We start from the raw sequence: 23,555 nt of genomic DNA on the forward strand, positions 1-23,555 counted from the left end.
GTGGGAGTGGATCTGCCTGCCGCCCTCGCTTCAGTTGAAAACCGGCGGCTTTCCCCCGATTTCCAGTGGTACATGTTCTGTCTGATTCGTACAGTGCACAAAGTACATCGACGACACGCCGCAGTCTACAGGTACTACCTGGTATCAAGGGATGCTTTGGCATGATGGTATCTCCGCTACCTAGTACATAGCAGGAGCTGTTGACAACAGCGTTTGCTTCTGCAAGGGATACAGCATGTCTATCTAATAGGGATAGCTACAACTAGACGACAGTGTCATTCTGTGCTTGGCTGAGAACTTATGTGCTTTTCTTCTTCCCCTTGATACCAAAGCCATCCCTTGGAAATCCCCGGAAGAAGACTTAGGAGGGGGGGGATGGCAAAGAGTTGGTATGGAAACGAAGCCGTGCCGATCATCAGAGCAATGTCCGTTCTATCGCCATTGATGTGCAGAGTCAGGACAGGGTCAGAGTTTTTTTTTTTTTTTTTTTTTTTTTTTTTTTTTTTTTTTTTTCTTTATTTCGGTACGATGCGGGAGTTGCCTGGACTTGCCACTGGAGCCCACAGGGTAAACCCGCGAGGCCGGCATTGGGGGATGTTGATCGTTATTCTCCCTCGGACGGGCGAGTGTTTTCTATTATTCTGTGATGTCCATTCTCAGGGCGTCGATCTCTCGAAGTCTGGCTTGCTCATACTAACGTAGGTAGGTTGGTAGGTAGGTACTCGTACAGTACCTGCGTATTCGAGGTGCTGACAATTGGGAGAATTTCCTTCTTTGTCCGCGTATGTAGTGATCATGAGCAACGGTAAACTAACGTCTCTTGTTGAATTGACAGAAGGTCGTTTGAGCACCTCAGGACTATATATATCTGTCTACAAAGGCATACCCGTGCGCAAGCATGTTCTCCAATCCCATCGAATTGACTGACTGGGCCTAGTTCATGTCCCTTGCTCGTTGGACAGGGAGACCAGAGCCTTTTCGCGCCTTAGCAATCTCGAGGCGTCCAACACCATTTTCGACAGCATTTTATTACCATCTGCCTCTCCGCTTCGAGGGCTTAAACACGCCGGAGCACAGATAAGGAGTCTCCTCGCGGACCCTTGTCCATTATCCAGTCAGTCGGCACAGCACTGTTGATTTGAGAGGCGGACGATATTACAGGTGGGCAATGACCTGCATGCAGGTTCCTGGATGACTAGTAGGTACTTAGTTGGGGTTCTCTTGACTCTCCACTTGTTTCGTTTCCACTTCCCCTGCTTTTGTTCTTTTTCCTGGAGCGTACATACTAGTATACGTATTTTACGAATGTCGACCCTAGCTTGAAGCACAAGGCGGACTCTGGGCTTGGTTTCTGGGAATGGCATTAGGTAGCATGGGCTGAGTATAATGTGGCGAATGCATCCATATGGCACTCAAGTGAGTTGCTTAGTGTAGGCCAGTGTAGGCGGTATTGCAACAGCTCATCATACAGAGAAAAGGAGAAAGAAGGAAAATCTCGAGATACCATTACTTCAAGGAAGTTGAACTTTGGCCAAAAAGAGGCACCCAATTGTAGCGTACTTTACATGCATGGGCAGTCCTTTTCAGAAAAAGAAGAAAACAAGAGTTCAAGGACCAGCTCTCTTCCATACCCTCGTCCCCGGATTGGGTCCCACCGCTCTTCGGGCTCAGCGGCGCGCTCAAGGCGCCAGTACCTGGATTCATGCAGGTGAAAAGCGACGGAACGATTCGAACTCGCCTTTGCAGACACAAAGTAGGTACCTAGGTAGGTAATACAGTACAAGTGCCCGGAATCATGTGGTGGATTCAAGAAAGGAGCGGTCGTTGCCCTTGTTGTGGCTGCATATAACGGCCGTGTAAGGGGAGAGTGAGAAGGAGAGAGAGGCCAGCAATTATGGGTGGGATTCCATGTGCTTGCTCTGGGAGATCTCGATCGTCAGGCGTCTTGGAGGAAGCTTCACGTCGTTGATCGCCGAGAGAAACCTCCTACTATCTCATGGCTTGGTTCTCAGGTCGAGCCACCAGCTGTTTAGTTCGCTCATGCCCCCAACCACGCTGGAGTTGAGCTCTTCAATCCGTCGTCGAGCTTCCTCTTCTGCGCAAGGGAGATGCTACTACTACTAGTATTAGTATCGTACTTGCTCAACAGCGCTTACTTTAGGTATTCCTGCTCCGCCCATGACCCCGGCTGCTCCGCGGCTGCTACTCGCGCTCTTATTTAGTCAGATTTCGAACCCAGCGGCATAGTATCGAGAGGGGGGGGAATCTCGGAGATTGACCTTCTGGAAGTGTTCCTTTGTGGGCTCTTCGAAAGGTTCAGCTTACTCGCGCAAAGTGGTTTTGAGTGTGCTTAGTATAACATTACTTGGTGGACAAGGTCTCTAGAGGCCTGGTGCTTGGCGCGTCACTGACGTCAAGGGGCGGTGTGTTGTCGGTGAGCTGCAAGGTATAGGGAGCACTTTAAATGATGCAGGGACGGAATTGAGAGGCTTCAGATGCTACCTACTACCTGTATTACTGTTACGTTATTCATGTCTCTTTAGCTGCCGTTGTTGTTGTTGTTGCTGCTACTGTTGAGGGTAAGGCGGAGCGGCAGCGCCAAGCACATGTGATGAACAGCTGGCAATGTGGCCTTGATCGTCATATGGACGGGTTGGAGATATCGAGGAGATACCGTCATGCGGTAAGACTTGGACTGGGAGTCGAGTGCGCGCAGCTGATGGCCACAGTTGATGCAGCTCTCGCCTGGGGTGCCAAGGAGCAGGTCAATAGTGAGTAGTGTGGTCCATGATTGATTTCTCTCAAGCTCTTCCGTTTGCAGGGGATAAGTCCCCCCTTTGCGGCAACATAACCGAGCCAATTGCGAATGAAAGCAGATTGTGATGCGATCGATACATTGCGTATCATATGGCAATGGCGTGTGATGGCTGGGTGTGGGCAAGTCAGAATAACAACAAAGACACTTGCATGACTTGGGGCCAGGTTCGAGTCTGCGCTTAATCGAGATATTGGATGACACCAAGGCGACAACATTCGAGACCTCGAGTGTTCGCCCAAGTTCGATTGAGGAGTGGCACTGCGTAATGCGGTTCTAAACTAACACAGACTTGACAGGAAAGACTTCCGTCTCCTGGTGATCAACTTGTGGAGGGTGGGGTATCGTTCTGCTTGAGTTCTTGGTGCTGTTCTCTTCCCTGAAACAAAAGACGCGATGAACAAGTTTAGCATCTGTGCCGGATGATATGACGGCGCCTCATGGCACTCGAAGCTAGGGGCTTGGTGCCATGTGGTTCACCCGAAGCCGCTGGTATAGTCTCGCGCGCTGGCGGTCGTCGTCGTCCATGGAGTGTATCGCATCCCCTGTCCCACACACCCTTCGTCATCAAAGAAGCTGCTGCTGCATGTCTAACAAATGGTATAATATCAGAAGGGAATCTCTCTAGGAAGGGCCTTGTCGCAACTCCTCAACTCCTAAACTCCTGGGGCAGCAAGTGTCCTATCTCTTGTGCGAGGTCGACTCGGGGTTCGTTTCGGTACGCTACGCTTGAGTGTGTAGGCAACTTAGCTAAGCAGCATGGAGACCTATCTCTGGGTTAGCACACTGAACAAGCACGAGAAGAGCAGAGAGTGCAAAGTCGTTATACGTACAGCCATGATGACACAGCAGATGCTTATGTAGGGACTCAGTCGTTCCCCTATCCTCGCGCACTTCCAGAAGATGCCCATGACGCTTTTGAGGTGTTCGTTAGCTTTCGGTACAGCAGCGGTGTTTACAAGGATCTGCTGCGGTGCCGTACCCGTTCTTGTTCCGGTCCATGATGCCGGGCGTAAAGTGGTGCACGTATGTGCTCGTGCAGATTAATAGCAGGATGACGAGCAGGAGGGACTTGAAGTTGAAGAGCGCAGACTAAACAGCAGCAACAACAGCACGTTAGCAATCAATCTCTGCCTCTGTCTCTCGTTGTCCATAGTATCCCATCAGTATCAGAGGTGTCTTACCATCTTGACGACCTGAACCTCTTGCGTCTCAACCAAGCAATTGCTGTGTTATTCTTATTAGAATCCACGAAAGCTGTCCAGATGCTCGGCATCGCGGTCTCGTCATCATCAGGCTTGCAAGGGGCCACATGTGGGATAGGAGGAAAGATTCGCCGGTCCGGTTTTTTGGCACGCGCGCGAGACCCACATCAGCTGGCAATGACATGCATCTTCCCCACCAACCAGAAGTTGCGATTTCCATCGTGAAATGAACTGAATGCGCAGCTTCATCTTGGCTCTTCAAGGCCGCACTCATCGCCATCGCGACATGCTCGGCTGATTTTCTTCAAGTCCTTTCCGACCATCTAAAAGCTCTGCATAGGTAGAGCGATATACAGCATCATACTTCCTCAAAGAGAGTCGACAGCCACGGGCAACGCAGTTTCAAGATGGAGCCTCGCGCGCGTGCCGGCAAGAATGTCGGCAAAATGAACTTTTCCCACGCCGAACGTACGCATCCTAAACATCTCATACAGAGCCTCCATTGGGGGCGATTGTTATAGATATATGTGCATATCTCCTAACACACGTGTTTTGACAGTGGCACAACTCCTCTACGCCCACGGCGACATCAAAAACCCCATGCCCGAAACGGTCCGCGTGCTCGACGAGATCCTCACCGACTTCATGCAGTCCATCGCCTTCGAGGCGAACCGCGCGGCCAACTACTCTGGCCGGCAGAAGATCAAGTACGAGGACTTTGAGTTTGCGTTCCGCAAGAACCCGTCCTTTTTGGGCAAGGTGCAGGAGGTCTTTGAGAAGCAAAAGGAAATCAAAAAGGCCCGAGAGATTCTGAGGGACGGCGAGGACGAGATCATGAGGGATGCGGCGGAGGAGGAGAAGAGGAAGGAGAAGGAGGAGAAGGCAGCGCCGACGGCTGCGGCGGCCACAACGACCTCGACGACGAAAGCGAATCGAGTGGAGGAGGAGCTGGGCGAGGCAGATGATGATGCGGAGGCGGAGGCTGATGCCTTGGGGAAGAGGAGGTGAGGAGGGTCCTTTGGCAGGCGAACGGACAGACTGCTGCTAGCAGCCGTTGTTTTACTTGGTTTTGGTTTTCCAAAGCATTGCTCTGGCGTCTTAGGAAAGCATGGGACTGGCGTTTGGGAGTTGGCAAAGGCAAAGGAACTTGGGCAACACTGTGTTAGGGTATCACACTTATTCTTCTCGATTCCTCTTATCTGAAGACGGTTCGGTCTTGTCTACATCTATTCCGTGACTAGAAGTCCATATTCACTAGAAGAAAACATCCACTTCACGATCCTTCACAATCTCACGTTCCATTGGTAGCAGCCTGCTGGGTGCGCTTCAGCTACGGCTGAACAGCCTGTTCTACCCCGTGGCCCTCGCATATGATCTATCACGCCGCTACTGCTCCTGGCCGACTTCGTGCGGGGTCGGCTCTGGAAGCCTAGGTAGAAGCCGTCGAGTTGAATAAACGCTTTGTTACGCTATCAAAACCCGACGCTTCTTAATACGGCATGAAGCAACAACTGCTCAAAACTTGGGAGATCCGTTTTGCCGCCAGTAGGAAATAGAGCGGGAACAGATCAGCGACCGATAACCGCTCGATGCCACCCACACCGTCTCGCCGGCCCGGCCAAGACAATAGCGATATCGGGTCGCCGCTATGAAGATTCTAGTAGCAGTCAGAATGTCCAAGACCATTCGCGCTGACAAGTTCGTCACAGTAGCAGCCTTTAGCCCCGTGCAGTTTGCGTGGAGAGGAGGCCGCCCCCCCGGTTCCGTCAGCCGTTGCCGCTGGCCGCAACGTGCCCGCTCAAGCACCTCATCGGCGATGGGGGCGATTTCCTAATAAGCAAAAGAGTGACGAGGTCTATCACTATCATCAGGTTCCACCCCCTCCAGAGGCCAATAGGGTGTCGTGGGGAGGAGGTCCGCCAAGCTGAGGAGGTGCAGGCTCTGCTGCTGATGGTGTCCGAGGAGAGACAGTCAAAAACATGTCACCAGGCGGATCTTTTCTTACCCAGGCCAGAAGCCGTAGACGACAGTCCTTCTGTAATCGTCCTTCTGTAATCGCACAAATCCTTTTCTGAGGTCTTCCGAAGGCCCCTGACATCTCGAGTGCCTTTGGTGCTGTTCGCCCGTGCTAGTTACTGCCATCAGCTTTGTTGATCCGTATGCAACTACCATCATCTCGTGCTATTCTGCAGGTGTTTCGAGAGAGCAAACCATGGAGGTCAGCCGAGGCCCTCCGCCTCCGCCAGCCGCGGCGGATATGGAGCTGCACCTCTCGCGGGACAAGAACCATCCGGACGAGACGGACGACTTCCTGGCGCCGCGTAGCACTCTGACTCCAGGCGAATACCAGTCGAACTCGAAGCCATCGCTATTCTCCGACGACTTTCGTCGCTTGTCAATAAGTCCCGCCCCCAGCACAAGACTATCGCCAGTCCCTCATGGACCGTACGTCCCGACGGGGGTCTATCAGTCTCCCTCCGAAGCGTCGTCGTCGCGGCTGAAGCAGTTTTGGACAAGGAACAAGCCCTCCATCCTCGTCGCTGTCTCCCAGTTTTTCGGGGCTCTGATGAACCTCAGCGCTCGCCTGCTGGAGCTGGACGGCGATGGCATACACCCGGTGCAGGTCCTCCTTCTCCGACAGGGACTCACCTCACTCTGCTGCTTCGTGTATATGTGGTGGAAGAATGTCCCCGAGGCCCCCTTCGGAAAGAGGGAAATCAGGTGGCTCCTCTGTCTTCGAGGCTTTGCGGGCTTCTTTGGCATCTACGGCATGTGGTACTCAATGATGTATCTCCCACTCGCCGATGCCACCGTGATCACCTTCCTGGCTCCCGGAGTAGCTGGTCTGTTGTGCTACTTTGCCCTCCGCGAGCCCTTCACCAGAGCTGAGCAGATGGCTACCCTCGTGGCCCTTTTGGGCGTCGTCCTCATTGCGCGGCCGGTGTCCTTGTTCACGGACCTCTCTTCGTCCAAGGATCAGACAGTCGACGCCCCCGAGCAGCTGGATGGGGCTTTCCCCGGCCTTGAGGACGAGCCGACCGCCGAAGAACGGCTCGTCGCCGTCGGCGTTGCGCTTCTCGGCGTCTTGGGGGCTGCCGTTGCGTTCACGAGCATCCGGACCATTGGCAAACGTGCCCACCCCCTGATCTCGGTCAACTACTTCGGCATGGCCTGCACAATCATCTGCGTCCTCGTCCTGGTCCTCGCGCCGGCTCTGAACATCGGCCAGCCTCACCTGAGGTGGATCACGCCAAAGTCGTGGAAGGGCTGGTTCCTGCTCCTCTCGATAGCAGTGCCCGGCTTCATCATGCAGTACCTCCTGACGGCGGGACTGGCCGCCGACGCCTCCAACAAGGCGAATGCCATGATCTATACGCACATGCTCTTTGCAGTGAGCTTCGACCGGTGGATATTTGGCCACAGCATGTCTATGATGAGCTTTGCTGGCTGCGCTCTTATCCTCGGCAGTGCCATCACTGTCGTGTTGACGAAGAAGCCGCCTGCGAAGACGGTTAATGACATTGAGAGACTGGAGAATGTAGAGGGAGAGGCGGAGGGATCTCCCATGCTCGTCGATACAGGAGGAAATGGCGAGGGAATAGACGCGAGGAGGGCCTAGGCCGCATGATGCTGTTAGAGTCTATATGATCTTCATGGCCCTTGTGTAGACGTGTCTTTTAGACGAGCTGGTAGCACTTGAGCAATTTCGAGGAATCTGGTTCCTGGTCCCTATTTTTAAATTCAGCTGAAGTGTTCTTTGTCATGAGTATGGGGTTGATAAGCTGAAAACTTTCGCTCGAAAGGTAGGAAATGAAGAGTAGAGCAAAGTAAACACTCGAGACCGTCAACCAAACTCAAAGCTCCAGGGTAGGCCGCTTGCAGGCATGCCGCATCACGTGCAGCCAGCCTAAGCTAACGAGTCGCGAACGCCGCGCTTTGGTGACTTCAACAGCTGCAGGGTTGCGATCCAAAGTCGCAAAATTTCAGAATCATCAAAACTCGCCCTCGACAATCCCGCCCGTGTCCCCGATTATGCGCTGAAATCAGTTCTCAAACCGAATACATCTTCAACCTACTCGAAGAATCTCACAGTCTGTTTCGTCAACAGTTCTCTTCTTGACGCCATTGAACCCCGAGAACCGCCGCCGAGATGGTGCAAATCAGCGAGGTCAAGGGCAACAAACGCGATAACCGCACCGCAGCCCACACTCACATCAAAGGCCTGGGGCTGAAGCCCGATGGCTATGCCGATACTCAGGCGGCTGGCTTTGTCGGCCAAGTCCCTGCACGAGAGGTGAGCAGTTCCCACGCCGGATGATGATTTCTTCTTTCTAGCTCGGCCTGCTAACGATGTCCCCTTCTTTGTCAATACCCAGTCATGCGGTGTCGTCGTCGATCTGATTCGAGCTCACAAAATGGCCGGCCGAGGTGTCCTGTTAGCTGGCGGCCCCGGAACCGGAAAGACGGCTCTGGCGCTCGCCATCAGCCAGGAACTGGGGACCAAGATCCCCTTCTGCCCCATCGTCGGCAGCGAAATCTACTCGTCAGAAGTCAAGAAGACGGAGGTCCTGATGGAGAACTTCCGAAGAGCGATCGGCCTCAAGGTCCGGGAAACGAAGGAGGTCTACGAGGGCGAGGTGACCGAGCTCACACCGGAGGAGGCGGAGAATCCCTTGGGCGGCTACGGAAAGACCATCAGCACACTGCTCATCGGGCTTAAGAGCGCCAAGGGCCAGAAGAAGCTTCGCCTGGATCCCAGCATCTACGAGGCCATCCAGAAGGAGAGGGTCACCGTTGGCGACGTCATCTACATCGAGGCGAACACGGGCGCTTGCAAGAGGGTGGGACGATCCGATGCGTATGCCACCGAATTCGATCTCGAGGCCGAAGAGTACGTGCCCATCCCTAAGGGCGATGTACACAAGAAGAAGGAGATTGTGCAGGACGTCACATTGCACGACCTCGACGTCGCAAACGCTCGGCCGCAGGGAGGGCAAGATATCATGAGCATGATGGGTCAGCTGCTGAAACCCAAGATGACGGAGATTACGGACAAACTGCGTGCCGAGATCAACAAGGTGGTTGGCAAGTACATCGATCAAGGTGTGGCCGAATTGGTACCAGGTGTCCTGTTTATTGATGAGGTAAAGAATCTGCCCTGTTATTGTCACGCGGAGAGAGAGGGGAGAGAGGACGCACTGGGTTGGCATCAGACACTGACACGGGACTGTAATAGGCTCACATGCTCGACATCGAGTGCTTCACCTACCTGAACCGCGCCCTGGAATCACATCTCGCCCCCATTGTCGTCCTGGCTTCGAACCGCGGAATGTCGACAATAAGAGGCACCGACGACGTTGTCGCGGCCCATGGCATTCCTCCCGACTTCCTAGCGCGCATGCTCATCATACCCACCTCTCCATACTCGGCAGACGAAATCAAGAAGATTGTCAAGCTGCGGGCCACGACCGAGGGTGTGGCTATCACCGATGCGGCCATTGACAAGATTTCCGAGCACGGTGTCCGCGTCAGCCTAAGATACTGCCTGCAACTGCTGACCCCTTCAAGGTGAGTGCCTCCCCCCCATGAGGACACAGTGATTGAGGCCAAACAGAAAAGGTTCCTCGCATGAGACAGAGAGCTGACGTGTTTTTGATGCCAACAGCATTCTCGCCAAGGCGAATGGCCGTACTCAGATTGACGTGCAGGACGTGGCCGAGTGCGAAGATTTGTTTCTAGACGCCCGTCGTAGCGCCTCACTACTCGCTAGCGAGGCGGGACGTGGCTATCTGTGATCGTGATCTGCGAAGCCGTGGACGGGAAGGACTGGATCCGGTAAAAGGGGGGGATGGGAGGAAACAAGAATCTCATTGTAAATGATGATGCTGGGCGGTGTGCCGATAATGCCACTGATTTCATACTATAGGTCAAGGATGGGATTTCAGAGGGGGATCCAAGACACGTTGTCTTCTCTTTCTTGTTCTGATTTGGTTGTTTTTCCTTCACGCGATGTACCGGAGTATCAGCACAGGGGGGTGCTAGGCAGCCCTGAAAGGACCATTGGGCTTGGGTAAAAGTCACCTGAAATGGCGGGCAAGCCATGTCTCTCAAGGGCTCTGCCAACGTAACGTGATTGTGTCCTGCCTTGCTTCTACAACAGTGCCAGCCTCCCTTACGCCGCCCGCCCAACTCTCCGAGACATGATGAGCCCTTAGGGAGGAGGAAGACCTGGAAATCGAGCCCGCGTAAGGAGAAAAAAACGTTGAAGACTGGGTGCCCTTGATTTCCTTGCTCCACCCCCTTTCTCTTTGTTTCGCTTCGCTTCGGGGCCTTTTGTTTTTTTCTCTTTCGAACAGGACGGGGCGTTTAGATTGCCAGGTAGTCGATGCAAATGTCTTAGCGGGCGATACAAATAGGAGAAACGACACGTCGTGGCTGCATGTGAGTGATGGGTGCGGCTCAGTACGACTCGGGAAAGACGGAGAAGAGAGGCGGCCGAGTCGGAAACAAATTGGACGACGACAACAACGTTCGAATCAACACGAGCTCTATCACGTGTGATTGGAAGCCCTGGGCGCACATTCGCCCAGCCCATGAATCATCGCCTTTGTCTCATAGACTAGCATTCCAGAGGGCAGATGGTGCACATTCCAAAGACGGCATTGTCCGTCTCTGGATGAGGTCGGAAGGGGGTTAGGGGGAAAAGAGAAGAGAGTGAGGGGGAGGGGAGCGTGAGAAGGAGGTGTGGTCATTGGATCCAGAGAGACAAGTCAAGAAAGAAGATTATCGAGCTACTAGAACTTGGCCTGGCACATTTCAAAGAGAGTTTGGATTGTCTGAAAAGCGAGTCAGCGGCGCCATTGTGAGGTGAAGAATGTTTTGGGGCCGAGAGCACCCGGCCAGGAGAGGGAAGATTCCTGGAAGATCAAGGCCCAAAGATGATTGATGCCGCCAAACAAAAGATCCTCTAGCTGCCTTTACCTTACATGTGCTTGATGTATGGCAGTCGGGGCTATCGTCGCAACCACCGTGTGCGGACGTGCGCGCGGATGTGTTGCGTGAAGCGATATCGATTGTAGGAAAGCTCCAGCTCCAGCTCCCGCTCCCCCCTTGTCCCCTCTCTCCTTCATCTCCTTTTGTCTCTCTTCGACGTTCCTATTGCCAAATGGCCATTGTTTGGGACGACAAGATCCCGTTTCTTCGCATAATCGTAAATGAGGCTGTTGGGAGGAGGACAAAAAAAAAAACAAAGCAACAAACAGGAAGGTTGGGTTCGGCGAGTGCAAACGGACCAAGAAGGCTTTCATGCTCGCAGCCACTGCCGCTCACATCCCGTCAATACTTCTACCCGTCTCCCCATTCCACCGTTCCATCTCGATCGATCATTTTCCTGCAGAATCGCCCTGATTCCCATCGCCTTCTTAAGCCATCTGGACACGCGGGTCTCGTGTGGCTGCCTTGCTCCTCGACATAGGCGGAGCCATCGACTGGTCTCCAGGCCTTCTCTAGTCTTCGATCGAGACACATCGTTGAGACATGCAGGGTTAATTTTCTGCCACTCATCATAGAGTATCAAATTGGTGGCGGTTGTCGACGGCAAAGGACATTGCCGTTGTGAATGGCATCTTGCAACATCCACAAACAGACCCGAGCACGTTAAGCTCTTTCCGTTTCTTCTCAACCCTCTTTTGCTGCTCCCTTCTTTCGCATCTCGCCCCAAAGTCTCAAGGTCCTCATCCTACCTTCTCTTATTGTTTCCCTCTGCAAGATTACCGGGCTCTCCTAGGTCACTGCATGCTCCCTTGTTGTTGCATTGTTGTCCAGGAACAAAGAACTCAAGTCACCCTTACACCAGGCTCAGCAGCTGTTTGACCAAGGGGATCCCTCTTGATCTCCCATCCGCTTGATTCTTTATCGTATGCTTGTTCTTAGGTGTGGCACGTATTTCGTCATTTGCATCCTCCATAGTTATGGCCCAGACCAGCAGCAGACCCCAAGCAGCGTCCGAGAGCTCGCGATACTCTCCAGAATTATCCGGAAGACACGTTCAAGCTTCCCTATCACGAACTCCCCAAGAACGCGACTTTATCAACCAAAGGAATCTATCTCCTCTGCATCATCGCAGCCGCTTGGGTGAGATGGACGGGATCGAAACGCCCAGGGCAACAGTTGAAGACCGACGGAACTCCATGATGTTGGCAGGACAAAGCGCATTCGAGCCCCGTGGCCCATCCAACTCTAATGTGGCCGAGCGGAGAGGCATCCAGCCGATGGCACTCACATCGATTGTCTGCGATGATAGTCCCTATGGCCACAATACGAGGAACCATAGGCCTCATGGAATGTTCGGAGACTCGCAGCAATATCCAAATAGCGCAACACAGCAGACCGATGTGGCTTATCGTGGGAATGAAGATCTGGACTGGAGAAGCGGCCCTGATGACGCGATGAGAAACTCGCATTACACTTCGAGTCCCATAGGACGGTATACAGGCACGGCTGCAAGCCACCCTCGCATGAGCTTCTGTGATGAGATGGTCCATGGAGATGGCTGCGACCCAGCAATGGGCGCAAACGGCGCGAGAAGGATATCTGTGCCCCACGGCGTAAACGGCGCGAACCACGACGCCTCGAGATTCAGTGCCTCAGCTGCGATGTACCCATACGATGGAGGAGATTATCCCTGTCGCTGCACGCCGGAGCCCCCAAGGCCTCGAAACAGTAAGTCGACATCTCCTCACTGAAATCTCAAGGCTGCGGAACAGATGCTCAGGGGTGTGAGCCATGATATCCACTTCCTGTTGCTTAATGGGGTTGCTGAATATCATTGCTGACGGTGACATCCTCATCATAGGCTTCATGTTGTTTCGGCAGCATCACCAACGAGAGGTAGCAAAGGCACACAAGGGCCTTTCCAACCCCGAAATTTCCAAGATCATCGGGGCCATGTGGAGAGATGCAGCCGACGAGGAGCGTGAAAAATGGACGCTGCGGGCTGAAGAGGAGAAGGAAAGCCACGGCGCCAAATATCCAGGCTATCGGTATAAGCCGAACCGCAGATCCAAGTCTCAGGGGAAGCAGAACCGGCGGTGCTCCAAGTGCGGTGGTCGACTCAATGCAACCACACGGATTCAAGAGTCTCCAGAGTCCCCGAAGTCCCCAGTCTCTCCGAGATCCTCACGGTCCTCGCAGTCTTCTCGAACACCACGAGCACCACGAGGACCTAGAGGGCAACACACGCCGCAAATGACTAGAATATCGGGCGTCTCAACCCCATCCGCAACCTCGCCTGTGAGCTCATTCGCAACTGGCCATGGACTTTGGGAGTCAAACCGGAGAACATCACTCAATATGTCGAATATTGGCCATCATCGACAAACAAGCATTACCCCGCCGTCTCTCTCGAGACCTGTGATACCCGAGCCAGCGTCTTGGCCGAGGTCAGAAGGCTTTGAAGCCTCAACCCTGCCGCCGCTCCCTTGTCATCAGGATACGGAGTCGCGACGGGACTCCCTCTTTGGAAACCCTCCGCGTCTTCCTGCGGTTGAGCCACCGTTGCCATCAACGCCCCTGTATGCTCATCTTGCGGGCTATAAGATACATAGCGGTGACGATAAGCCATGAAAGCTTTGCCGGCTGTCTTTTTCAACTTGTGAAGGGCGAAAGATTGAGGGTAGAGAAGGGAATGTGTCTATATATCCATCATCATTAGTCGTCAAAAGCTTCACTCCGAGTACATGTAGAGTAGAAGAATGGATCAGGAGTTCAGGAGTTCGTGAGAAAGCTGCTCGCGAGATTTACATGAGCGTATTTCCAATGCAGCTGCCTACCTGTAATTTGATTATGAACACCTGAAGTCCAACGCCAACCCGTGCACTGAGGCCTCTTTGACGCATCTCTTATCCGTTGTTTGGCCAGACCATTTGTGATGTCTCAGGAGCGGATTCAAAGCCTTGAGCGGTTCGAAGAGGTATTCGCTGCTCAGGCAATTGCGCTGGCGCATCATCATCGGCAACAGAGTGACGATAAAGCATGTTTGCAGAAAGACAAAAAAAGACAAAGGGAAGATGAAGGCGCAGTATAGGTATTTGAACAAGGCGATTGCTAGGCAAAGAAGGCGCAGTGAACCTCTTTCCTTCTAATAGATTATACCTTATTATTCTGGGGAAGTGCGACGGGTTTTGGCTCTGCTTGAACACGGCAGGTGCATGCTTCATGCCTCAGGATTCGCTTTATTGCAAACTACCTACTAGGTAGTACTTTGTAGACGGTGCATTGGAGCTCTGAAAAGCTGTACCTGAGGGAGTCGACGTCGACTTGTGCAGCTTGAAAGCCTTTGTCATCTTGAACAATTTGGCGGTTCTACAAGAGAACCTTTGCCTTTGTCCCTCGCAAAAAGGATGATGGGTTTAGTGCAGTCACAGGTAATCTGCAGAACCTCTGGATCGGTGTTAGTGGGTATTCGGTACTTGGAGCTCCCTCCTTGCGCCCTGCAAATAGCCAATGGCGTCTGCGCGCATGCAGTGGTTCAGTGGCTTGACGGGTTGCAGAGCTTCCTGAACAATGCGCAAGCGAAGGGGCAGCTCCCTCAGTGCATGTACCGGTACCAGCGCTGCAAGTACCGAGTCTCCCTGCCCTTGTCTCTCTCCTCCAACGCGACTTTGCTCGTCTCCTCCACTTTTGACCTTACAACCTGTAATGCTTAATACCTCTGGTCTGCTTCTGCTCTCTGACCAACAACTCTCTATACCTACATCTTTTTTTATTTCTCTTGAACCTCGTCACGCAGGGGTCGACCCTCTCTCACTCTCTCACCGACGCAGAGGCAGTTACAGCTAGATCACCAGCGAATCAAACAAGCGCCCACCTCCCGCCGACCGCGAAATCTCACCATGCAACATATCCCCTCTGACCTGTCGTCGTAATGCCGGACTTCAAGCCTGGGCAGACCGTCCTGCTCAACGATGGCCGCAAGGCTATTGTGCGGTTCGCGGGCCCAACTCACTTCCAGGTGGGCGAATGGATCGGCGTCGAGCTCGAGGAGAAGACGGGCAAAAACGATGGAAGCGTCCAGGGCGAGCGCTACTTCGACTGCCCCATGGGCTACGGCATGTTTGTCAAGCCCATGATGGCCACAATCATCGCGCAGCCGGCCGCGCCAAGGCCGGCGGCAGCAACAACAACGACAACAACAACAGCGAGAAGGCCCGGCGCCAGACCGCCTGGATTGCATCCCACCGCGGGCAGGGCGTCTGTTTCTGGCGCCGAGGCCAGTCTCAATAGGAGGAGGAGCATCAACGCGCCCAGCCCCAGCCCGGTACCTCACCACAAGCCGTCGCAGTCGTCGAGCAACCTGCGGGTAAGTCGGAGCGCCCCTGATCGCATGTCCCTTCGTATTAACCCGAGAGACTAAGTCACCGTCCAAATCTCCTACCAAGCAGCTCAGCAGTTCGTCCAGTGCTAGCGCGTCTCGAACGACGACACCCTCGACCGTTCGGGTGCCGTCCGCCGCGGGCAAGCCTCGCACGAACCTGTCGGGGTCGCGCACGTCCATGGGGCCCCCCCCTCCGCCCCAGACCGGCCAGCGATCGGCGATGCGACAGCCGTCGATATCATCCCTCAGAGCCGGAAGCGCCCCGACCAAGTCCATTGGCGGGCGCGGCGGCATCGCGGCTCCCCGGGCTGCGTCGCGCCCCGAATCCGGTCGCCGTACCTCTGTCAGCTCCCAGGGAGGGTTCGATTCGAGCTCGGCCACTCGATCCGACGAGATGCTGAGCTCTCCCATTGAGGCCGAGGAGGACGAGATTCTTTCGCCGCAGCCAACGAGCCCGGTCGCTGGGAGAGCGAATGCGTTGGAGAGGATCGCGGCGGCGTCGTCAACCCTATCCTCTTCATCAGCAGCTACGATGAAGAAGCCGGGAGCGGCTGGCTCATCCCGGTCCTCGATTGGCAGCACTGCAGCGAGCAGGGAAATCGAAGATCTCAAGGCGAAGCTGAAGGTTTTGGAACGGAAACGAGTCGAGGATCGGGACAAACTGAAGCAGCTGGAAACCATCCAAGGAGAAAGGGACAAGTTCGAAGGCATCATCCAAAAGCTGCAGCAGAAGTATCAGCCCATCCAGCAAGAAAACACGGAACTGAGGAAAGCGCTGAAGGAAGCCGAGACAAGGTTCGACTCGATCGAAGCCCTTCAGGCAGAGCATGACACTGCGCTGGAACTGGCAACGCTGGATCGCGAAATGGCCGAAGAGACGTCCGAAGTCTTGAAAATCGAGGTGGATGCTCTCAAGGAAAAGCTTGAAGAATTGCAATTGGAGCTTGAAATTGTGAAGGAGGAAAACGCCGAATACAGCAAAGGCATGACTCCAGAAGAGCGCGCCAGCACGGGCTGGCTGCAAATGGAACGCACCAATGAACGACTACGAGAGGCGCTGCTACGACTGCGGGATCTCACCCAAGAGCAAGAGCAGGAGCTTCGAGACCAAATTGCGGGTATGGAGGAGGAACTCAAAGAGTTCAATGCCCTTAAGGAGGAGCACACCACGGCCAAGGAGAAGCTGGCTCAGTCCGAATCCGCTGTGGAAGATTTGCGGCAGCAGCTTGATACCGCGCTGGGTGCCGAGGACATGATTGAGGACTTGACCGAAAGGAACATGAGCATGTCTGAGCAGATTGAGGAGCTCAAGGCGGTCATTGAAGACTTGGAGAACCTCAAAGAGATCAACGATGAGCTTGAGATCAACCACGTCCAGAACGAAAAGGAGATGCAGGAGGAACTTGACTTCAGGGATAGCGTCATTGCAGAGCAAGCCCGACGAGCACAGCAACAGGATGCGGCTCTGGGAGACATGGAATACACCCTGTCACGATTCCGCGAGCTCGTAACCAGCCTGCAGAGCGATCTGGACGACATGCGGGCATCTCAGGCTGTCACCGAGGGCGAGTCCGAGAAGCTCAACGACCGCTCGAGGGCCATGATGGACCTGAATATGAAGCTCCAGATCTCCGCCTCCAAGGCCCAGGTCAAGACGATTGACCTCGAGCTGCGACGTCTCGAAGCTCAGGAGGCAGAGCAGCACCTGGGCATTGTCAAGCTTTTCCTTCCCGACAGCTACCGAGACGATCAGGACTCTGTCCTTGCTCTGCTGCGCTTCCGCCGCCTGGCTTTCAAGGCAAACCTTCTTAATGGATTCATTCGTGAGCGTGTCAACGGACAGCCCGAACCGGGCCATGAGGACGACGTTCTCGCCGGTTGTGACGCCATTGACAAGCTCGTGTGGGTTGCTGCCATGTGCGACCGCTTTGTCAACGACATTAGCCACTGCTCCATCGAACAGTTCACCAAGTATCAGAACTCTCTGCTGGAGCTGGAGCCCGTCGAGCGTGCGCTGAACACGTGGATCGATGGCCTGCGGCGAGACGAGCTCAAGGAGCAGAAGTGCGCCGACGAGCTGCAGCGCACCATTTCGCTCATGTCGCACCTTGGAGAGGTGCACATCTCGAGCGGCATCGCTGCCTTTGCCGACGACATGCACATGAGGACGCTGGTCATTCAAAGCCACCTCGACTCCGCGACTGTCGCCTTCAACGTGATCCGAAGCATGGTGCAGCGGGCTATCCCGTCGGCGGGCGAAGAGGAAGAGCTGGCACAGCACTTTGCTAAGAAGATTGACCTCGCCATCACGCAGACGAGGAGCACAAAGGTCTTTGCCGGAAAGGCGGTTCGTGCGCTGGAGGACCTCAAGGCACGGTCGCTCTCACTGGGCGAGGATACCAGGGGCTTGTTCGAACAGTGCGAGGCTCTGACGCAAGAGCTTGCACGACTCACCCGCCAGATTGGCCTTGGCATCCACAAGCTGCTCACCCAAGACGAGGGCCGAAATGAACCGTTCACTTACGAAGAGGTCAACGAGGCCGTCCGCCAAGCCGTCCTGGAGGCTACCCAGACCAACGAGTCGGATCTCTTCTCGAGCTACCTCAACAAGCTCAAATCTGCTAGTGAACAGATTTCTGACCTGGCTACGCTTGCCGCCGACCTGGACCAGACCCACGACTTTGACGTCAGCCCCTCTCCTTGGCGTCTTCGTGCCCAGGAACTCCGGATCCTCAAGACAGTCCCTGTGGACACGGAGGAGGAGCTCAGAAGACTCAAGGCTGAGCACAGCGAGGTCCGCCGGACGATTGCGCAGAGGGACGAGCAGCTCAGCACGGCTGTTCTCAAGATTGAGACGCTCGAGTCTCGGATGCGCGATGCTCAGGCCAACGTCGAACGCATCAGCAGCTTGCAGTCTGAGCTTGACGATGTCAATAGCCATGTGGCAAGCCTCAAGGAAGATATCGAGAAACAGGACCGGGAGCTCAAGAACCTGGAGTCGGAGCGAGACAAGTGGAAGAAGATTGCCAGCGACAGCAGGGCGTACGCCGACGGCGCCGACGCTGCGGACATGAAGGCCGGTCAGGAGCGGGCTGTGGCCACGGCGCGCGAGATGGATGCACTCAAGAAGGACATTGAGAGCCTGCAGGCGGCAGTCCGGTACCTGCGCGACGACAACCGACGCGCGCGCTTGAAGGAGCAGCAGGACTACGAGTGGCTCTCGGAGCCCCTGAAGAAGGAGGCCAGCCCCGAGCAGCAGCGCAAGGCGCTGGTGGTTGCCGAAGGCAAGGACGTGCTCGGAGAGCTCCTCAAGCTGGCCACGTCGGCCACGGTCTTTGATCTCAGTGCCGCACCCAAGCAGAAGCTGGCCTGGCGGCCTGCGCGAACGACGCCGCAGTACCACGCGGCGAAGCAGACGGAGGAGTTTGAGGCCTGGAGGACGTGGCAGGAGTCGGTGCTGAAGAAGACGGACATGCTCCTTGTGCAGGACCGCACCGCCAGCCTCGGCAGGGAGAAGCTGGCCGGCACGAAGCGAGAGGCTGCCGCGCGGCTGAGGATCAGGCTGCCGCGCGACGGCAAGGCGACGGCGACGACGTACGCGGGAGACAAGGTGCAGATTGTCGGGTCGCAGGAGTGGGACGCGTTGCAGGCTGCTACGAGGAAGTTTGCCGCTGTATGATGAATGAGATTCCTACGATACAAAAGTCACGTGTACAAGAAACGAACTCTGTTTGTCTTTCCCTCTGATGGTTCTCTTTTCCTTTCTGTCCTTCTGTTGTCCTCGTTATTCTTGTTGTTTTCTTGGTGGGTTGTGTGGGTGTAGATGAGGGGATGATGAAGCTTCTGTATACCCTCCGTGTTTGCTGAGCGGGGCTTCTTGAGGTTGTTGTTGTTGTTGCTGTTGTTGCTGCTGTCTGGTGGCAATGGTTATGTTGTGTGTTAGGGACGATGTGTTGTTGCTTTCTGTTTCTGTTGGAGCGAGCGAGCGAGCGAGCCAGCGATTGAGCGAGGGCGGGAGGAGGATAGAATATAGGGGCTGGCAGGTGAGAGAATTACATGTAACGAATAGATGTTTATAACGTGGACCTGTCTCAGCGACTTTTGGGAAAGCGGCGTTTCGTGTGTATATCCAAAGCATGTATATACTTGTGATGTCGTATCAGAAGCAGCTCATAAATGCTGACGGCTTCACTTGTCGTTCTCAGACAACTCTCAAGCCCTTTCAGCTCTCTCTCACGAAGTTCAGTCAGGAACCATGTCGATTGAATCATTAAGAAGAAGTCGCCATTATCAAGAAATTTTGTAACCCGTGGAAAAAGAAGAAGAAGAAAAAAAATCGTACAAAGTCTGCGGCTCTCTATTTCCCCCCATCTCAGGGTATCTAATCAGTCCCTCCTCCCTCCAACCCCCCCCAAAGCACACACTCAAAATCTCATCATCATCATCATCATCATCATCAAACCTTCCCCTTGCCCTTCTTATCCTTCTTCTTCTTCTTGGCCCCCTCCTCCGCACCGCCGCCGCCGCCGCCGCCCATCATCCCCCCAGCACCACCCTGGCTGGCCATCAGCGCCGCCATCGGATCCGCCCCGCCCTGCATCTCCTTCATCATGTCCTTGAACAAGTTCTCCGAGACGCCGCCCCCGGTCATGGCGGCGCTCAAGTACGGCAAGTACTCGCCCATCTTCCAGCCCCTCGGCACGGCCGGCTTCGGATACGGCTTGCCCTCGGGCGGCTGGACCTGGCCGCCAAAGCGCAGCCTCAGGCCGGGCGAGTCCTCCGTCGTCGGGTTCTCCTGCAGGTGCTTGGCGACGAGCACGTACAGGTGATGCTTGTTCTTGATGCCGCTTGCTGCTACGCCGCTGCTACCGTTCATCTTCTTGAGGCCGACCTTGACGCGGCCCGGGTTCGCCCAGTCTTTGGGGTGAATCTTTTCCGGCTCGAGCAGCGTCTGCAGGCGCAGTCGGGAGCAGGCGTTTGCGATTTCGCGCGCGAGCGGGTTCTTGACCGCCAGGGCGGCGCTGACGCGGCGGCCCTCGGCGCGCGACCGCGAGGCGTCGAAGTAGACGGGGTACAGGCACTGGAAGCTGTTGTAGGCGGAGCGGTCGGCCGAGGCGGGCAGCGTTGATGTTTGCGGGCCAGAGAGCGGGTTGAGCATCTGCATGGCGGCGGCTGGGTTCGCGCCGGCAGCAGCGCCCATGGCTGCTTGTAGGCGCTGGAAGTTGTCGTCGCTGCTTGAGGACTGCTGCTGCTGCTGCTGCTGACGCTGGTTGCCGGGCACGCGGGCGCGCAGAATGTCCGACTCTGCAAAGTCGTCGAGGTCGACTTCTTCGGGGTCCGAGATGATGTCGGGGTCGCTGTCGGAGACTTCCTCGACCCGTGGGTGAGACATTGTGGGCGAGGTGGTGGAATTAACAGGAACAAGAAGAGAGACGTTCTGTAGAAGATGGGAATTGTAAGGAGAGTCGGGAAACGAAAGGAAAGAGGGGGAGAGAGAGAGAGAGGAATTGAGGCGTGAGGTTCCAACGGTGCGAGGCTGAATTTTGATAATGCTGGGTTTATCTTCAAAGTTGCCAGATTCATGTGGGGTTGTTGAGGTTGCCCGTTTGGTGGGGTACCCGGTCGATACCTGTCTCAGCCAGAGAGGTGGGATGCACCACTCGAGTACTGCTGCAGTAGCATCGCGGGATGCACTACCTACCTACTAGTTCCTCAACCTCTGTGTGAAAGTGAGAGATTGGGTTATACCGTCTCATGAGCACTCTGCATATGCTGAATAGAAAAATCATTATCGCATCTCCCTGTGTTATATAGTAGATGCCGTGTGTCAAAGTGTTCCCAATCGTCCATGGTACAAAGTGACCCCGGCCATCATGTACTCAATCTGTATACCTTGGGTAGCCCATAAACCCGAGTTCTTCATATGCTCCCAGCAATTTATCAATCTCAGTCCAAGCATCACTCTCGTACTGCTCCCAAGGCAATTCCAAGCCTTCAAAAAGAGAAATCAGAAACTCCCCTTCCCGCCCGTACTCTTGTGTTTCTTGCAAACCCAAACTCAACTCCCTCCCATCAGACTCGTATTCTCAACCCAATACCGAAACACGACGGCAGCTCTTGCGGCTTGATTCAAAAGTTTCCTTTATATTCCGTCCCTGGAGGATGAGCTTCCTCGGAGAATCTGCAATGAAAGTGTTGGCAGACACCGTTCCTGATGCTCGGGCACTATCGAGTTTTGACTGTGAGCGCTAATCTTGCCAATAATCAGGGAGTAATTAAAAAAAGGGGCTCACTTACATGATGGCCGTAGATGCAGTCATCCGCTTCACAATACTGTCCAGACGAGCAAGGGTTCTGGCGCGCCAGCACGGCAACCGCCTTCATTTCGTCATCGGTAATCTTATGGTCATGAACAAAGGAGCAAGTGTCCCTCTTAGAACAAGGGCCACGGAGGTAGTGGTTGTTGCACAGCTTGTCCTCTTTTCGCTTCTTGACGGCTTCGAGCACCTGGACATTGACTCTGATGGGCTCGTCGAGGCCGCGAGGGCCAGGGTTCCAGTTCTGCGGCTGGCTGGGCGGAATGAGAATGTAGTGGCCTTCTTGCTGCGAGCGCTGCGAGCCCCTATTCCGCGAGCTGTCCGAGCCGGTGGGTTGCGTCTGCTTTCGTGCGAGGGGGAGCGTGATTTTGGGCGGCGGGCTGGCCGAGGCGATGCCGGCGTATGACACGACCGGCGTGCGGGTCTCTTTGGAGCTGGCGGTGCTGACGACGGGGCTTGTCGCGGGAGAACAAGCCTCCTTTGCGGCCGGTTGAGGCGCTGGGGGAGGTTGAGCAGCCGCCTGAGCCGGTTGGCTGGGTGCTGGCGCCGAGTGCTGTTGGGGCGAGGCAATCTTGTCGTGAAGCTTGTCCTCGCGGAACAGCTCATTGCCCAATCTCTTTATGCTAATGTTGGTGGCCCGCAGGTCGGGCACCGTCGCGACGCCCTCGATGATGCTGATTCTCTGGCGAGTGGCCTCGCTCTGGAGGGTCTCGTCCAGAAAAGGGGCATAGCCGGAGTCGTGCGAGATGCCCAGCAGAATATGACGGCAGTTGTAATTCCGCAGATGCCATCTGGCTGTTTCTGTATTCATGACAAAAAAAGGATCAGTTCCCACACACAAACTTCTTCTTGCTCTTCTTCTTCTTCATCTCATCCCGGCATACCTCTAATTTTGGAGTCGGCCCTTTCCTTTCCATGGCCGACGTCAATGTAATCAAAGCTAGCCTTGGCCTGGGTGAAGCCGAGCGCAAAGTCCTTGAGCAGGCTGGGATTGTCTAAGCAGCCGTCTCGCTGCATGGCCTTGCCTAGGCCAGAGAGGTTGGCGACGACCTTGGCCACGATTTCCATGTCCTCGGCATCTTCACCAAAGAGGTCGGCCACGGCGGTTCGCAAGGCGTATGCAGCCCTTTTGCCGCCCTCGAGGCCCTGTTTGATATATGTCTCTCGGAACTATTTCAAGTACCAACGAGAAGAGAGAGACAAAAAGGGTTAGAGTCGCCGCCGTGACGATGAGTTTGGCTGAGGAAGAGTAAAACGTACCACAAGGCCATCGCCATCTATCAGCACCATGACATATGAATTGTGTTTCTATTAACACGAAGGACTTGATTAGCAACGCCGAGCCTATTCAATCGATCAGGGGAATGAGGGTCGAATCTCGACATACCTTAATCTTTTCAATCTCCTTCAACGTCCTCTCCTGCGTCCTCTCCTCCTGCTCCTGATAAAACTCAACGACCTGCTGCAGCTCGCGGCCGGCATTGACCGCATTGGCGAGGTCCATGTGCGCGCTGACGAGCCGCTGGCTCTCCTCGCGCAGGTCGCTCTCGACCTGGTTGCAGTGAATCAGGAGGTCCTTGATGAGGTCGTCCATGGCGTTTCTGTGGCTCTGCAGGCCCTGGAAGCGCTGGAAAAAATTGCCGAGACTATTGGAGGCGACGGCGGTCGACGACATTTTGTCTGCCATTGTTGCGTCTGGCAGCTGTTTTTTTCTCCTTTTTCTTTTTCTGTTGTATAAACCGTTTCTTTTTGTTTATGTCCTTTCTTTCTCTCTCTCTCTCTCTGTGTCTTGTTAATCTTTGTATGAGCTTGTTTGTGTTTTTGAGACGATGGTGTTGATCGTT

At 54.7% G+C, this 23,555-nt stretch overlaps 8 protein-coding genes across 8 annotated transcripts; 5 read left to right on the forward strand and 3 right to left on the reverse strand.

Annotated features, from left to right (window-relative positions):
- Positions 1-3,582: 3,582 nt before the first annotated feature.
- Positions 3,583-3,907, reverse strand: TRIREDRAFT_54407 (uncharacterized protein; the record flags this gene model as incomplete). Its single annotated transcript, XM_006961636.1, has 2 exons — positions 3,583-3,730; positions 3,798-3,907. Coding segments are annotated over 2 exons (258 nt in total), but the record flags the coding sequence as incomplete, so codon positions are not given.
- Positions 3,908-4,427: 520 nt separating this feature from the next.
- taf19 (transcription associated factor 19 kDa) lies at positions 4,428-5,028 on the forward strand (the record flags this gene model as incomplete). Its single annotated transcript, XM_006961206.1, has 2 exons — positions 4,428-4,488; positions 4,580-5,028. The coding sequence occupies 2 exons, from the start codon at positions 4,428-4,430 to the stop codon at positions 5,026-5,028; spliced, it is 510 nt and encodes a 169-aa protein (XP_006961268.1).
- A 1,249-nt stretch (positions 5,029-6,277) lies between these two features.
- TRIREDRAFT_53501 (uncharacterized protein) lies at positions 6,278-7,639 on the forward strand (the record flags this gene model as incomplete). The annotated part of the gene is made up of 1 exon (XM_006961207.1): positions 6,278-7,639. One exon carries the CDS (start codon positions 6,278-6,280, stop codon positions 7,637-7,639), a length of 1,362 nt encoding a protein of 453 aa, XP_006961269.1.
- Positions 7,640-8,145: 506 nt separating this feature from the next.
- On the forward strand, positions 8,146-9,896 carry TRIREDRAFT_44097 (uncharacterized protein). The gene is made up of 4 exons (XM_006961019.1): positions 8,146-8,314; positions 8,397-9,164; positions 9,257-9,588; positions 9,686-9,896. The coding sequence occupies exons 1-4, from the start codon at positions 8,171-8,173 to the stop codon at positions 9,813-9,815; spliced, it is 1,374 nt and encodes a 457-aa protein (XP_006961081.1). The 5' UTR covers positions 8,146-8,170; the 3' UTR covers positions 9,816-9,896.
- A 2,932-nt stretch (positions 9,897-12,828) lies between these two features.
- On the forward strand, positions 12,829-13,086 carry TRIREDRAFT_54007 (uncharacterized protein; the record flags this gene model as incomplete). Its single annotated transcript, XM_006961208.1, has 1 exon — positions 12,829-13,086. A coding segment is annotated over one exon (258 nt), but the record flags the coding sequence as incomplete, so codon positions are not given.
- A 1,858-nt stretch (positions 13,087-14,944) lies between these two features.
- On the forward strand, positions 14,945-19,073 carry TRIREDRAFT_102813 (p150/dynactin-like protein; the record flags this gene model as incomplete). The annotated part of the gene is made up of 2 exons (XM_006961209.1): positions 14,945-15,337; positions 15,435-19,073. The coding sequence occupies 2 exons, from the start codon at positions 14,945-14,947 to the stop codon at positions 19,071-19,073; spliced, it is 4,032 nt and encodes a 1,343-aa protein (XP_006961271.1).
- Positions 19,074-19,850: 777 nt separating this feature from the next.
- On the reverse strand, positions 19,851-20,786 carry TRIREDRAFT_119749 (uncharacterized protein; the record flags this gene model as incomplete). The annotated part of the gene is made up of 2 exons (XM_006961637.1): positions 19,851-20,566; positions 20,660-20,786. 2 exons carry the CDS (start codon positions 20,784-20,786, stop codon positions 19,851-19,853), a joined length of 843 nt encoding a protein of 280 aa, XP_006961699.1.
- A 737-nt stretch (positions 20,787-21,523) lies between these two features.
- TRIREDRAFT_74017 (uncharacterized protein) lies at positions 21,524-23,498 on the reverse strand (the record flags this gene model as incomplete). Its single annotated transcript, XM_006961638.1, has 5 exons — positions 23,099-23,498; positions 22,972-23,019; positions 22,596-22,881; positions 21,692-22,506; positions 21,524-21,619 (listed from the first exon to the last, which is right to left on the reverse strand). The coding sequence occupies exons 1-5, from the start codon at positions 23,396-23,398 to the stop codon at positions 21,524-21,526; spliced, it is 1,545 nt and encodes a 514-aa protein (XP_006961700.1). The 5' UTR covers positions 23,399-23,498.
- Between the last annotated feature and the right edge of the window lie 57 nt (positions 23,499-23,555).

Source organism: Trichoderma reesei (assembly GCF_000167675.1).
Source record: "Trichoderma reesei QM6a unplaced genomic scaffold TRIREscaffold_1, whole genome shotgun sequence".
Classification (NCBI taxonomy): domain Eukaryota; kingdom Fungi; phylum Ascomycota; class Sordariomycetes; order Hypocreales; family Hypocreaceae; genus Trichoderma; species Trichoderma reesei.